The 16582-nt window shown below is 45.2% G+C and overlaps 1 protein-coding gene across 7 annotated transcripts in view; it reads left to right on the plus strand.

Moving 5' to 3' along the window:
- Positions 1-16582, plus strand: part of AK7 (adenylate kinase 7) — a 97829-nt gene that overhangs the window by 43101 nt on the left and 38146 nt on the right. For 3 of the 7 annotated variants that reach the window (XM_054530491.2, XM_024231863.3, XM_054530488.2), the window contains exons 6-9: positions 3172-3252; positions 7991-8079; positions 11894-11984; positions 15119-15196. In XM_054530491.2, coding sequence (XP_054386466.2) covers positions 3172-3252; positions 7991-8079; positions 11894-11984; positions 15119-15196 — 339 coding nt within the window. The remainder of the gene's footprint in view (positions 1-3171; positions 3253-7990; positions 8080-11893; positions 11985-15118; positions 15197-16582) is intronic. The other 4 variants (XM_024231865.3, XM_054530489.2, XM_054530492.2 and 1 more) reach the window with 2 other exon arrangements.

Below are 16582 nucleotides of genomic sequence, written 5' to 3' on the forward strand. Positions count from 1 at the left end.
AGGTGGGTCCAGAAGTGCCGTCTGGGAGTCAGGGACTAGAGTGATAAACCTTAGAAGTCTACCTGGTGTTCTATTGTATTGCGGCTGAGCTAGCACGCAAACCACAAGACATAGTCCTTCCCAGTCTTCCCCCTTCTTTCCAAGGACAGAGGAGCCTCACCCAGTAGCCACCCCAGGCCACAAGGAGTACTGACAGACTAGCGCTGATGTTCCCTTCGGGTCCAAGGTCTCTTAAGTCAGCTGGTCTTGACTTCTGCCTGGCCTGGGATTCACCCTTCAGGAAAGTAGGCTCCCCTCTGGCCCAGGGCAGGTCCAGAAGTGCCATTCAAGAGTCAAGTCATGGCAGGGACCCCAAGAGCCTGCTTGGTGCTCTACCTAACTTTGGCCATGCTGGCACCTAAGGTGCAAGACAAAGTCCCCTTTACTGTTCCCTCTGCTTTTCTCAAGCAGAAGGAGTTTTGCCCCATAGTCACCACAGCTGGGAATGTGCTGAATCTCACCTGAAGCCAGCAAGGCTCATCCAAGGCCCTCGACATAGTACCTGGGTATCACTGCTGGTTATTCAGGGCCCAAGGGCTCTCAAGTTAGCAGGTGATGAATGCTGCCGAGACTAGGTCCTTTCCTTCAAGGCAGCAGGTTCCCTTTCTGGCCCAGGGTGTGTCTAGAAATGTCATCTGGGAGCTAGGGCCTAGAATTAGGGTCTCCCTACTCACTGGTGCCCTTTCCTGCTGTGACTGAGCTGGTGTTCTAGATGCAAGACAAAGTTCCCCCTACTCTTCTCTCTCTGCTCCTCAAGCAGAAGGAAGGGGTCTCTTTGGAGCCGCGAGCTGTGCAGCTTGGAGTTAGAGGAGAGGTGGTGCCAGTTCTTCCTTGGCTGCCCGAGCTGGTGTCTCAGTATGTTGCATGCCCTCCCCAGTCCACTGTCTCTGGGCCTCGTTCAGCACTGGAACTCACCTAGAGTTGCAGTCCTTATGGCCTGGATTGTCTTTCAAGTTTGCTTGGAGACAGAGTGCTGTAGCCCTCGGTGGTGAGGTTTGGAGGCACTGAAATTCTGACCGCTGATACCTGAGAGCCCCCTCTGACTTGGGCTGGTTTAAATGCTCCTTCCGTGGGCTGGGCTGTCATCAGCTGAGTTTGGTCTGGTTTTTCTTTCTGCTCTAACAGGACAGTGCTGAGTTCAATGCCTCTCAAATGCTGTGTTCTCCCTCCTGCAGTGCCCAGAGATGCTCTCCTGCTGGGGGGGTGGGTGGCTTTGGCGATTCCAAACTGTTTTTTCTGGTTCTTCAGTGCCTCTTTCAGCGATATGAAGTTAAAATAGGTACTGTGAGGGCTCACCTGATTTTTGGTTGTTATGAAGCTGTTTTTTCTGTGTAGATAGTTATTGTTGTCCTTGCAGGGGAGATTTCCATCCCGCCATCTTGCCCTGCCTCTGGGCTTATCTTTTGACTGTTTGGTAGACTTTGGTTGTAAAACTGTCTTGGACTGTGGGAAGGCAGTTAGCAGGCATTTGGGGGCAAGAAATGAGCTTTAGGCTAATTTTCAAATCAGTTGGCAGAAAGTTGTCTGTAAGTCTCTCTTATAATTTTTAAAATCTCTGTTGTATTTGCGGTTATGTCCTCCTTTTCAGGCCTAATATTTGTGAGGTGAGATCACTACCTTCCCACAAGAGCCTGAGTAACATTCTTCCTAAAAACTCCTGTAGGCTGGGCGCAGTGGCTTACGCCTGTAATCCCAGCACTTTAGGAGGCCGAGGCAGGTGGATCACTTGAGGTCAGGAGTTCAAGACCAGCCTGGCCAACATGGGGAAACCCTGTCTCTATTAAAAGTACAAAAATTACCTGGGCATGGTGGTTCTCACCTGTAATCCCAGTTACTTGGGAGGCTGAGGCAGGAGAATCACTTGAACCCAGGAGGCCAAGGTTGCAGTGAGCCTAGATTATGCCACTGCACTCCAGCCTGGGCAACAAGTGAAACTCTGTCTCAAAACAAACAAACAAACAAACAAAAAACTCCTGTCTTCTTGTACCATCCCTGTTCGCCTGAAGAAGCTCAAGCGAGTTTTCTGATTGGTGGGTTTGGGGAGGGCCTGGCCATGTGAGCTTGGCCCCTCCTCCTTCCCTTCTCTCTGGGACTCCGCAGATGGTGGCTACTGTGCATTTCACCTTCCTCATGCCCTGAGACTTACAGCAGCAGGCTGCCATGTGGAGAAGTCCCTCGTTGTCCAGTGTTGCCTGGGACTGGTTGGAAAAGTTCATCTTATTCTGGATTCAGGGTTAGGAAGCTCATCATCATGGCTCATCTAAGGCATGGCCTCCGGTAGAACTCATATCAATAATAAAGATGGTATTTTGAGCTTATCTGTTTAAATATTGAGGCAGAGAGTAGAGGCTGAGAAGGGTAGTAGGGGGTGCCGGGAGGGAGGGATAGTGAATGAGTACAAAAAATGTTGGAAAGAATGAATAAGACCTACTATTTGATAGCACAGCAGGATGACTATAGTCAGTAATAACTGAACTGTAGGTTTTTAAATAACTTAAAGAGTATAATTGGAGTGTTTGTAATTCAATGGATAAATGCTTGAAGGGATGGATACCCCGTTCTCCATGATGTGCTTATTTCACATTGCATGCCTGTATCAAAACATCTCATGCACCCCCATAAATCTATATAATTTCTATGTACCCACAAATATTAAAAGTTAAAAATAAAGAAATATTGAGGCCAGTTCTTACAGTGCCTAAACTGCTCATCCAGGGTGAAGTGGATAATCCATGTGAATTTCCATCCTTGTGTTAAGGCCCATTACCAGCTTCTTGGTTTCATGTACTAGATCATTAAAGATCCTCATGGAAAGACCTGTTTTTCTTTCTTCTTTTCCTCCTCAGTGCCCAGCATAGAGTTTACAGGTACTAAGTTTTCACAAAAAATCTGGCTTTAATTTAATTAGGAGTCCTTGTTAAATTTTAATAGTAGTCAGAGGTATTCCTGAATAGTGCAGGGGTGTTGTTTCTCCCTTTAAGAGATAGGATTTGTATCCCAAACAATACCTCAGTAACCTGCAAGAGTTGACAGAAGTTCTGAAAGTGCTCATTTTAACTACTAAAATAATCTGGTTCAATATGATTAATAATATTACATCCAGCTTTTTTTTTTCTGTATTTTATGTAAAAGGCCAGAAAATTTGCAACTTACGTAGTTGCTGCTGGACTCCAGTATGGAGCGGAAGGAGGCATATTACACACATTTTTTAAGGTATGGCTTTTCAGTGATGACGTGGAATGTTTAAAAGTGTCTTACGATACAGATACACAATTTGAAGGTGTTTTTGATTGCTTTGGATGTGGTTAGTGCAGTAGAATAGCAGAAAACGAAGGAAAGTATGGATGTGACCACAAAGACCTACGTTTCTTTCCCATTATTAACTTGTATTCACCACTCTCAAAATAATAACGAGAAAGATGTATCTCCTTTCATTCATGAAACAAATATTGATCTAGTGCCCATCAGGTGCTAGAAACTGTTGTAGGTACTTGGGATACAGTAAAATAATAAAGTTCCTCCTCTTGCGAAGCTTACATTCTGGCGGGGTGGAGAAAGAGATAGATAATAAGCAAGCCAGTAAATATTGAGTATTTCAGATGTTGAAACAGGGTATGGAAAACAACAAAGCAGAGAAAGGCAGAGAGTGCTGGGGAGTAAGGTTGCGGGGGTTGGGGGTGTTATATCTTATATAGGAAGGTTGAGGAAGGTCTTTCCAATGATGTGACATTTGAGTAGGAAGGGAAAGGCAATGAAGGAGCTGGCTAATCAGCTTTCTGGAGAAAGACATCCCAGGCAGTGGGAATTGTAACTGCAAAGAAGTGAGGCAGAAATGTGCTGGCTACATTTGAAGACCAATCTAGATCAATCTAGCTGAAGTATGGGAGAACAGTGGTAATGAGGTCAAAGCGGTAATGAGAGAGTCAGACCAAGCCCAGCCTGGTAGCCCCTCGTGAAGCTCTGGCTTTCTTTCTGAGTAAGTTGGGCAACCATTAGACTGTTTGAGCACAGAAGCAACATAATCCATGTGATATAAAAGGACAGCTTTCTTCTTCTGCTGTGCTGAGGATGTACTATTTGGGGCACGGGCAGGAGCAGGAAGCAAGGAAGCAAGTGAGGAGGGTAGTGCCTAAGACCTGGGTGGGCATGGTGGGGATACTGGAAACTCTTCAGATTTCAGATGTATTTTGAAGAGAGAGTCAATGGGATTTGTTCAAAGCTTGGATGTAAGGATGACAGAAACGAAGTAAAGGATAACTTTAAGGATTTTGGTCTAAGCAACTAGAAGTATGGCACTGCCATTTATTGAGATGGGGAAGACAGGGAATGGAGCTGGTTGGGGTACAATGCAATGAAAAGTTCAAGAAGTTTGAGATAATTAATATCCAAGTATAGATACTGGGAAGGCTATTGGACATAAAGAGTTTGGTGATCATGGGGGAGGTCAGGTCTGGAGATATAATCATGGGAGCTGTCAGTGTACAGTGGGTACTTAAATCCTTGGGGCTGGATGACATCAACTAGTGAATGAATATGGAGAAGAAGAGATAGGGGCCTGAGGACTGAGTCTTGGAACCGGTTCCTCCAATATTGGAGGTTATAGGGAAATGGGAGGGAATTAGGAAAGGAGGTTGAGAAGGGTGGGCAGGAAGCAGGAGAGGAAATAAGAGAGGAGTAAATAATTATTTAAAAAAATGTTTTTGGCCGGCTCACGCCTGTAATCCCAGCACTTTGGGAGGCCAAAGCGGGCAGATCATGAGGTCATGAGATCAAGACTATCCTGCCTAACACGGAGAAACCCTGTCTCTACTAAAAATACAAAAAATTAGCCGGGCATGGTGGTGGGAGCCTGTAGTCCCAGCTACTTGGGAGGCTGAGGCAGGAGAATGGTGTGAACCCAGGAGGCGGAGCTTGCAGTGAGCCGAAATCGTGCCACTGCACTCCAGCCTGGGCGACAGAGCGAGACTCCATCTCAAAAAAAAAAAAAAAGTTTTTAAAAAGAAAGAATGACAAATTATGTCAGATACTGCAGATAATCAACTAAGATGAAACCTACAAATTGACCACTGAATTTTTTGGCACTGGGTAGGACAAAAGTCTAATAGATGTAGGTTCAAGAGGGAACAGCTGGAGGGGAATTGAAGACAATGAGAACGGAGAAATATTTCAAGGAATTTTCCTGTAAAAGAAGAGAGGTGCAAAGAAAGAAGGCGGAGTTAAAGGATAAAGTGTAGTCAAGAGAGGTTGGTTGAACTGATTTTTAATTTTTATTTGATTTATTTATTATTTATTTATTTATCTAAAGAGGGAGTCTTACTCTTTCACCCAGGCTGGAGTGCAGTGGAGCAATCTCAACTCACTGCAATCTCCACCTCCTGGGTTCAAGCAATTCTCCTGCCTCAGCCTCCCGAGTAGCTGGGATTACAGGTGTGTGCCACCATGCCCGGCTAATTTTTGTATTTTTAGTAGAGACAGGGTTTCACCATATTGGCCAGGCTGGTCTTGAACTCCTGACTTCGTGATCTGCCCACCTCAGCCTCCAAAGTGCTGGGATTACAGGCGTGAGCCACCGCGCCTGGCCTCGAACTGATTTTTTTAATACAAGAGATATGACAGTTGCAGAGGAGAAGCTCAAGGAAGCTCTTACTCATTGTCCATTCTCGGCTACTTCTCACCTACCTGCCCACTGAATCTTGACATTCTCAGGCCTTGGCCCTAGACCTTTTTTCTTCGCCCTCTGCTCTCTCTCCCTTGGTCTGTTTATTCCTATGACTGATACCAATGACTCAAACTTCAGTCTCCAGCGAGGCTCTCTCTCCTAAGTTCTAGCTCTGTAGGTCTAGCTGCCTACTCAACACCTCAATTTGGATGTCTTTCCCAAATCCAAACTATACCTACAGTCATCCCCAAACCTGCTCCTCCTCCAAGGCCCCATCTCAGAAAATGGGGTAACCCTCCAACAAGCTACATGATCAGAATCCAACTCCTCCCTCCTTACTGCAAACCAAAAAGTTTCTGAGACAGGTCTCAATCAATTTAGAAGTTTATTGTGCCAAGGTTAAAGATGCACGCCCAGGAGACAGGCCTGTGCCTTTCTCCAAAGATGACTTTGAGTCTTTCAATATTTAAAGGGAAAAGGATAGATATTAGAGAAAGAGGAAGAAATTTTTTAAGGATGTGGGTAAGCCAGGCGTGGTGGCTGATGCCTATAATCCCAGTAAAGCACTTTGAGAGGCCAGTGTGAGTGGATGGTTTGAACCCAGCAGTTTGAGACCAGCCTGGGCAACATGGTGAAACCCTGTGTCTACAAAAAGTAAATAAAAGGTGTGGGTAGATAAGAGGCAAGCGGGCTCATTCTCATTCTTTTGAGTCTTTGATCAGCTCTTCGACATGAGGGAAGGGTAGAGGAATAGTCACTTATGCATTTATCTAGCTCAGCGAATCTGCATTTTTACGTAAGACAAAATAAACACAGGGCCGAGGAAGCAATCAGATAGGCATTTATGTCAGGTGAGCCTAGGGATGACTTTGAGTTCTGTCCTTGTCCTGTACCTGTGAAGATAAGCTGTCAATTTACATTGTCCGGGTGAAATTCAACAGAACTGTTCTCGGGTAAAGCTCTTGGGGCCTACAGATCATTTCCTAGTGGGCAAATTGTGAGGAAGGTATGAGGCCAGGCATGGTGGCTCACGCCAGTAATCCCAGCATATTGGGAGGCTGAGGCGGGTGGATCACGTGAGGTTAGGAGTTTGAGACCAGCCTGGCCAACATGGTGAAACCCCATCTCTATTAAAAATACAAAAATTAGCCAGGTGTGATGGCACATGCTTGTGATCCCAGCTATTCGGGAGGCTGAGGCAGGAGAACCACTTAAACCTGGGAGGCAGAGGTTGCAGTGAGCCGAGATCGTGCCACTGCACTCCAGCCTGGGTGACCCAGCAAGACTCCGTCTCAAAAAAAAAAAAAAAAGGAAACAAAATAAAATCTTTGAATGGGAGACAGGTTTGCTTTATGTAGTTCCTAGCTTGACTTTTCCCTTTGGCTTAGTGATTTGGGGGTCCCAAGATTTATTTTCCTTTCACATTACCCATCACAAAATTCCCAGTTACTACAGTCAGCCTCCTCAATATCTCCCTTCTCTCCATCCCCACTCCCTGCACTTCCCACCTCCAAGCTAAGCTACCCTATTTCACCTGCACACCTGCCATCACCTCTCTCTCTCTATCGGACTCTCTTTCCCACCACTTCTCCACAAGGCAACAAAAGCAAGCCTGCTGGTGTCACATCACTGCTTAGAACCCTTCAATACTTTCTCAAAGTCCAAAATATCTTATAAGACCCAGTGGTCTACTGTGACCCCCATCCCTACCTCTTTCACTCTTAACAACAATTCAAAATAATCGAATATGTGACACTTAAACAGTACTCAGCATGTCTGTTTGGTTACTGAAATACTTAATGAGAAGAAAAGATGAGGATTTGGACCCTGAGGATTGGGGTTCCAGCCCAAGCTCTCACAATTGTAACCTCCTGCACGCTACTTTATCCACTAAGCATTTCACCCCTGTACTGATGGTAATTATTTCCCCTCACCTCATCCCTACTGGTGGGGGTAATTTTAAATTTTAATTTGTCTTTTTGTGAGAATTAAGACATCATGCATGTGAAAACATTTCTTCTCTATGTAAATGGCATGCATATAGCTACTAAATACAACTGGGAGGTTGTAGATTTCTTGAAAAGTATTTCAGTCCCAAGGCTACGCATTATTTCTCTTGGCAGAATTTGATCCTAAATCTCATCAGGGCTGATCTATAAAACACCCCCTATAGGAAATTACCTAAGCAGATAGCTAGGCCTTTTGGATGCCTCTGACTGTAGACTTATGTGTGAGCTGTAATAGCCATCCACCTATAACTGGGGGACATGATTTTGCTTTTCTTTCTTTCAGATGGCTTGGTTGGGCGAGATTCCTGCATTACCAGTTTTTGGCGATGGAACAAATGTAATTCCAACAATCCACATTCTTGATCTAGCAGGGTAAGGATTCTCCCAGAGACGTGACCTTCATAGAATTGGTTAATGTGTTTGTTTGTAACCTAATATTTTTGAGCATTTGCCCAGTGCTAAGACCCTTACATGCATTATTGTGTTCATTCTTCATAACAACCCTATGCAGAAGGTACCGTCTTCTCCATTTTGCATCTAATGAAATAGTGCCCACTGTTCAAAAGTTCTACATTTCTGGTGACAAGTTCAGGTTCATCTCTTAGAAACTATTGGCAGAATAGCAATGCCCTCCAATTTTGGAAAAGAAAGAACTTGGTATGTACATTCTGAGGACATAGTTTCTTATTTCTTTGTCCCAGGTGAGATTAATATGTCTAACCCGTCAACTTAAATTCTAGAATTCAGATGGAAAACTGTAAACCTGAAGCTTTTTCCTTCTTCGACAGTTGTAGGTAAAGTTGACATGTCTTTTATACTCACAGAGCATCTAAACCCTGTATTCAGATAGGTCCAGAAACCCTTCTCCTCCTTTGAAGACCCTGACTTAAACGTGAGGTCAATGAGTTGGTTCCCCGTGTTTGAGGTTCATCAGCTCCAGCTTCCGGGGACTTCATTCTGTCACTCTGTGGCACATCCCCAGAAAGGAGCAATTTCTGCACTTCCCTGAGGTTCTGGTTTGCAGATTCCCACTCTTTCTCTCATCCACTGGCCACTAGTAAATTAGTCACAATCTCAGATAAATTTCTAGATTTACTGGGAAATGAAGGAAGTTTAAACTTCAGGGCCACACCCCTGAGCAGATCCCTTTCCAAGACCCTGAACCTAATTTTTATTATTTTTCTTAAAGAAGGATCCTATGAGTCAGGGATATCCAATCTTTTGGCTTCCCTGGGCCACATTGGAAGAAGATTTGTCTTGGGCCACACGTAAAATACACTAACACTAACGATAGCTGATGAGCTTTAAAAAAAATAACAAAAAAAACCTCATAATTTTTTTTTTTTTTTGAGATGGAGTCTCGCTCTGTTGCCCAGGCTGGAGTGCAGTGGCGCAATCTCAGCTCACTACAAGCTCCACCTCCTGGGTTCATGCCGTTCTCCTGTCTCAGCCTCCCGAGTAGCTGGGACTACAGGCACCCGCCACCAGGCCCAGCTAATTTTTTGTATTTTTAATAGAGATGGGGTTTCACCGTGTTAGCCAGGATGGTCTCGATCTCCTGACCTCATGATCCACCCGCCTCGGCCTCCCAAAGTGCTGAGATTACAGGCGTGAGCTACTGCGCCCAGCCCAAAAACTCATAATGTTTTAAGAAAGTTTACCAAGTGTGTTGGGCCACATTCAAAGCCATCCTGGGCCTCACGCAGCCCACAGGCCCCGGTTTGACAAGCTTGCTGTAAATGGGCTAAGCTTCAGGCACTACAAAACCCTGGATCTGCTCCATCCCTGGGGATGGAGGGGCCGAAACATACCCATTTTTTTCTGCAGATTTTACATTATGACATTACTGGGTTTCAAAGATATAGAAGAGTCTTTTACATTATTAATATAACTTACTTGGCATTAATCCTTAACATATTACTTCCAAACATAAATTAGAGGGTGAAATTATTGCCATTACAGAAGGACTTGGGGCCTGTTAAAAACAAGTTATAGGAGGCCATTGTTTTGGACTAAGTTCTTGCACTGGGCCCCAACAGACCAGACTGAAAATCAAAATGGAGTCACCCATGTTAAAGTTCCAGTCACCAAACTGAAACTAAGCTGTTACCTGACCTTTCGAGAAAGCCAAAGAGAGCAACAACAGCTAACTTCCCAAACAAGCCAGTTTCGGTCTTCAATAGGCATGATAATAAAGCTCTCTGTGTTTTAATCCTTACGACAAAAAGTAGCCTAAAGTAACCTGGTACTAACCTATCAGTTATCTTTCCTTTTTTTTTTTTCTTTTGAGATGGAGTCTCGCTCTGTCACCCAGGCTGGAGTGCAGTGGCACAACCTTGGCTCACTGCAACCTCCGCCTCCTGGGTTCAAGTAACCTGGTACTAACCTATCAGTTATCTTTCCTTTTTTTTTTCTTTTGAGATGGAGTCTCGCTCTGTCACCCAGGCTGGAGTGCAGTGGCACAACCTTGGCTCACTGCAACCTCTGCCTCCTGGGTTCAAGCGATTCTCCTGCCTCAGCCTCTCAAGTAGCTGGGATTACAGGCGCCGGCCACCACCCCTGGCTATTTTTTGTATTTTTAATAGAGACAGGGTTTCACCATGTTGGTCAGGCTGGTCTCGAACTCCTGATCTCAGGTGATCCACCTGCCTCAGCCTCCCAAAGTGCTGGGATTACAGGCATGAGCCACCGTGCCCGGCCCCATTAGTTATCTTTCTGTTGTTCTCCTTGTCCCTGTCTTACAAGGAAACTAACTTTGAAATGACCAATGTGCTTTTTGTTCTTTGTTTCTGCTTTCTGCAGCCCTTTCTGCCTATCAAACTACCCGCCTCTGCTCATTTCACTGACACACTTGTTCTATTTTATGGAATGAAATGTTGCCTGATTCTAGAATCACAAAGTCAGTTGAAATCTTTAACTAGATTTGTTATAATTTTGTCTTTTGACAGACCCTTTTAAGTAGCATTTTTTCCCCAGAGGTTTCTTTGAAGATTGTCAAATATTTAACAGAGGAAAAAGCAAAAAGGTGAAATGTTCTGAGAAATGGATACAAAATAGGCTAGGTGCAGTGGCTCATGCCTGTAATCCCAACACTGTGGGAGGCCAAGGTGGGAGGTTCGCCTGAGCCGAGGAGTTCGGGACCAGGCTGGACAACATAGTGAAACTCTGTCTCTACAAAAAATACAAAAATTAGTCGGGTTTGGTGGCTCGTGCCTGCAGTCCCAGCTACCCGGGAGGTGGAGGCGAGAGGATCACTTGAGCCTGGGAGGTTGAGGCTGCAGTGAACCGTGATTACACCACTGCCTGCCAGCCTGGGCGACAGAGCGAGACTCAAAATAAATAAATAAATGAATGAATAAATAAATAAATAAATATAGAAAAAAAGAAATGAATACAAAATAAATGTGAACTGCACATTTGGAAGCATGCATCCGATTTATTTTCATTTTATTGAAAGGAAGCTAAGATGGAGGTAGAATTGACAAGCCATTGTGATAAACATCTATTCACTATTGTTTCTCTCTGGAATTGTTTAATTTTTGTTCCAATCCCTGCTCTGCCTCTCAGTAGCTGTGTGAATTTGGGAAAGTTACTTACGGGGATAGGAGCAGTACCTACATGCTAGGGCTGTGAGAATTCAGTGGGATCACACCTGTGCCGCCCTCAGCACAGAAGCAAGCGCTCGGAAACCTTGGCAACTTGGAATAGGAAAGCAGGCTCAGGCACTGTTGCTATGTGACTTCCTTAAAAGAGCCACAGCTTGTCTAAATCTGTGTCTTACTTTGTAAAATGCCTCCCTAAAGCACTGTTGTGAGGCTCACACGAGCCACTAGGTGGGGAGGGCTTCATAAACGGGTCCTGCTGGGGGCAGGTCCCCTTGTTGGGAGACAGGGCAGTATGCTAGAAAGAAGACAGGTCCAGAACCAGATGGATCTGACCTCAAGAGCTGGCTCTTCCACTTTCGCAATAGCTCTTCAGCCTGAGAAATGTCACTGAACTCTTTAGCATCTTCCTCATGTGGAGAATGCAGATAACCATCCCAACCCTGACCTTATTGAAAATGGAGATAACTTATCAAAGCACCAAACCCCACACCCAGCCATGGGGGTGGTGGTCAGTGAATTCTAGTTTACTGCATCTCTTTCGCCTTTTCCCTCTGATGATTATTTTACCTGTGGGTCTGCAGAGTGATACAAAACGTCATAGATCACACGCCAAAGCCTCACTACCTGGTTGCTGTGGATGAGTCTGTTCATACCCTGGAAGACATAGTCAAGGTACAGTGGTTTCATCCCATACTTTGATGACATATCTTAAATAGTTTTGCTGGCTGGGCGCGGTGGCTCATCCCTGTAATCCTAGCACTTTGGGAGTCCGACGCGGGTGGATCACCTGAGGTCAGGAGCTCAAGACCAGCCTGGCCAACATGATGAAACCCCATCTCTACTAAAATACAAAAATTAGCCGGGCATCACGGCAGATGCCTGTAATCCCAGCTACTCGGGAGGCTGAGACAGGAGAATTGCTTCAACCCGGGAGACAGTGGTTGCAGTGAGCCAAGATTGTGCCACTGCACTCCAGCCTGGGCGGCTGAGCAAGACTCCGTCTCAAAAAAAAAAAAAAAAGAAGAAGTTTTGCCCCCAATCAGTTGTGCTAACCAAACTGGGACTCATAAGAAGAATATCCGTGAAACCCAAACTCACTATGTGCATTTGCAGTATATGCTTTAAGGTTACTACCAGAATAGCCTTTTTCTTTTATATGCACAGAGGGAAATAAAAAAGACCACTGTAAGGCTCAGGTTAAGAAGACGGCGATCATTGCACCCCAGGCACACACGCAGATGACCAGAATACGAAAATCCGCCAATAGGAACTTGCCCCAAAGTATTGATATGATCAGGTTCACCAACCTACTGGCCAATTGCAGGAGCTCTATTTTTAATATTTTTTATTTGTTTATTTATTTATTTTTTTGATGCAGAGTCTCGCTCTTTTGCCCAGGCTGGAGTGCCATGGTGTGATCATAGCTCACTGCACCCTTGACATCCTGGGCTCAAGAGATCCTCCTGCCTCAGTTTCCCAAGTAGCTGGGAACACAGGCGTGCACCACCATACCTGGCCAATTTTCATTCTTTTTCTTTTTTTGTCAAGATGAGGTCTCACCATGTCACCAGGCTGGTCTGAAACTCCTGAGCTCAAGTGATCCTCCTGCCTCTGCCTCCCAAAGTGCTGGGATTACAGGAGTAAGCCACAGTGCCTGGCTAAGTTTGTTTGTTTGTTTTTAATTTTTTAGAGACAGGGTCTTGCTCTGTCACCCAGGCTGGAATGCAGTGGTGTGATCTTAGCTCACTGAAACCTCAAACTCCTGGGCTCAAGTGATCCTGTCAACTCGGCCTCTGAAAGTGCTAGGATTAGAGGTGTGAGCCATTGTGCCCAGCTTCAGGAGTCTAGATCTGGGACAGCTTCCTCTTCCAGTCCAGGCTGCTCTGGCTAAAGCAGCTACCAAGTGGTCCAGCTAGTGCAGCCTTCTCCTGCCCTTCTCCTGGCTACTCCCTATTCATTTTTAAGATTCAGCTCAAGCCTGGGTAACATGGTGAAAGCCCATCTCTACCAAAAAAAGATATAGAAATTAGCTGGGCATGGTAGTGTGCCTGTAGTCCCAGATACTCAGGAGGCTGAGGTGGGAGGATCACTTGAGCCCAGGAGGCAGAGGTTGCAGTGAGCCAAGATTGTGCCACTGCCCACTAGCCTGGGTGACAGAGTGAGACCCTGTCAAAAAAAAAAAAAGAAAAAAATTCAGTTCATCTATCTTCCTGTGCACTCTCCCTGCCTCATTCCCACCTCCTGCATGGGACAGGTGTCTCTCTTCATCCCAGGTTGTTTTAGTCTGTTTGAACTGCTACAACAAAATACCATAAACTGAGTAGCTTATAAACAATAGACATTTATTGTTCACAGTTCCAGAGGCTGGGAAGTGCAAGATCAAGGCAGATTCAGCCAGACACGGTGGCTCACACCTGTGATTCCAGCACTTTAAGAAGTTCAGGTGGAAGAGTCACCTCAGGCTAGGAGTCCAAGACCAGCATTGGGCATAGTTAGACCCCTTCTCTACAAAAAATTTTAAAAATTAGCCAGGCTTGGTGGTGCACATCTATAGTTCCATGTACTTGAGAGGCTAAGGTGCGAGGATTGCTTGAACCCAGGAATTCAAGGCTGCAGTGGGCTATAATTGCACCACTGCACTGCAGCCTGGGCAATAGAACAAGACCCTATCTCTAAAAAAAAAAAAAAAAAAAAAAAGGCATGGCTGGGCGTGGTAACTCACACCTGTAATCCCAGCACTTTGGGAGGCCCAGGCAGGTGGATCCCTTGAGGTCAGGGGTTCAAGACCAGCCTGGCCATCATGGTGAAACCCCTTCTCTACTAAAAATACAAAAATTAGCCAGGCGTGGTGATGCATGCCTGTAATCCCAGCTACTCAGGAGTCTGAGGCAGGAGAATTGCTTGAACCTGGGAGGCAGAGGTTACAGTGAGCTGAGATCGTGCCACTGCACTCCAGCCTGGGTAACAGAGCAAGACCCTGTCTCAAAAACAAACAAACAAAAAAATTGTGGGGAAAAAAAAAAGGCAGATTCAGTGCCTGACAAGGGCCCGCTTTTTGGCTTCATAGGTGTCACCTTCTCCCTTCGTCCTCACATGGTGGAGGGGCAAAGGCACTCTCTGGGGTCCTTTTATGAGACACTAATCTCATTCTTGAGGGCTCTACCCTCAAGACCCACTTTCCTAAAGGCCCCAGCTCCTACTACCATCAGCTTAAGGGTGAAGATCTCAACATGTGAATTCTGTGGGACACAGACATTCAGACTACAGCACAGAATCCCCTTTGCTGAGCTGCAGACACTCCACATGATAAATATCTTTGTACAGTTCTGTCTCTCTTTTCACACTGGGAGCTCTTGAGGGCAGATCCTGAGCCACACTCATCGTTATCTCCACTACCTGGCACTAATGCTATTTTAAAAAATTCAATTATGTTCACATTCATTTGAGGTTGTTTGTTCGTTTGTTTTTGAGATGGAGTCTCGCTCTATCGCCCAGGCTGGAGTGCAGTGGTGTGATCTCAACTCACTGCAACCTCTGTCTCCCAGGTTCAAGCAATTCTCGTGTCTCAGCCTCCTGAGTAGCTGGGACTACATGCACACGACACCACGCCTGGCTAACTTTTAGAGACGGGGTTTCACCATGTAGGCCAGGTTGGTCTCAAACTCCTGATTTCAGGTGATCCACCCACCTTGGTCTCCCAAAGTGTGGGATTACAGGCGTGAGCCACTGCGCCCGGCCCATTTGAGTTTTATATAAAGTAAAACCTTCCAGGTAAACCAACTAATATTTCGATTTTCCTCTAACAGTGTATCAGTAAAAATACTGGCCCTGGGAAAATCCAGAAAATACCCAGAGAAAATGCATACCTAACCAAGGACTTAACGGTTAGTATATTCGGTGTTTTTTTTTTAACTATCTTTCTCAATAATATTGAGGTTTTTTTTTTTTAATATCAGATAGGTTTTGGCTAAATAACATTGACCTGTGATGGATTTGGAGTCAGAAGGCCTGGATTCCAATGCCATCTTCAACTCCTACCACACCACCAGATGTTCTACCCTAAGACAACTTACTCTTGTCTTCAGTTGTCTTTCCTGAAAAACCCCCAGAGGTCCTGGTCAGAAAATGTATTTGGGCCGGGCGCGGTGACTCACGCCCATAATCCCAGCACTTTGGGAGGCCAAGGCAGGTGGATCACCTGAGGTCAGGAGTTTGAGACCAGCGTGACCAACAGGATGAAACCCTGTCTCTACTAAAAATACAAAATTAGCTGGGCATGGTGACACATGCCTGTAATCCCAGCTACTTGGGAGGCTGAGACAGGAGAATCACTTGAACCCAGGAGGCAGAGGTTGCGGTCAGCCTAGATCACGTCATTGCACTCCAGCCTGGGCAACAAGAGAGAAACTCCATCTCAAAATAAAAAAAAAAAAAAGAAACAAAACAAAATGTATTTGGAAGCTATTTGATACATAAAATGCCATTCAAACACTGGGAATTATTTTCTTTGTCCTCTTTCTAAAATTCAAAGCAGGCTGAGATTCCAATTCCATCACAACAACAAAAAAAAAAATAGGGTTTTTTTGCAGTGTGCTTTTCAAGCTTGCATTAGAATGCAATTCTTTTTAAGAATAAATTGCATCTAAACACTGCACTCGAATATGTTTCTGAAGGGACTGATATTATTGGTTGCCTTGAGGAGCAGAACTGGGTGGGTGATGGTCAAAGGTCAGAGGGAATATTTTTCTCTCTTTTTTTTTTTTGAGACGGAGTCTCGCTCTATCGTCCAGGCTGGAGTGCAGTGGTGCGATCTCAGCTCACTGCAAGTTCCACCTCCCGGATTCACGCCATTCTCCTGTCTCAGCCTCCCAAGTAGCTGGGACTACAGGCGCCTGCCACCACGCCCGGCTAATTTTTTGTATTTTTAGTAGAGACGGGGTTTCACCGTGTTAGCCAGGATGATCTCGACCACCTGATCTCGTGATCCACCCGCCTTGGCCTCCCAAAGTGCTGGGATTACAGGCATGAGCCACGGCGCCCGGCGGGAATATTTTTCTCTACAGCTTTTGTTCTTTTGAATTTTGAACCATGAAACTGCAGTGTTCAAAAAGTAAATGCAAATAAAATTTTTTAAAAAGAAAATTTGGATTTCCAGTATCTTCCTACTTGTTCAGCCAGAAGGTGACCCGCCATCAGAGTAGACATGGAGACTGTTTAGAAGTAATGTAGTATCACACAGGTACTCTGTAAATACTCAGTGCTGGATTAAT

The sequence above is a fragment of the Pongo abelii genome, chromosome 15, assembly GCF_028885655.2.
Source record: "Pongo abelii isolate AG06213 chromosome 15, NHGRI_mPonAbe1-v2.0_pri, whole genome shotgun sequence".
NCBI classification, from domain to species: Eukaryota; Metazoa; Chordata; class Mammalia; order Primates; family Hominidae; genus Pongo; species Pongo abelii.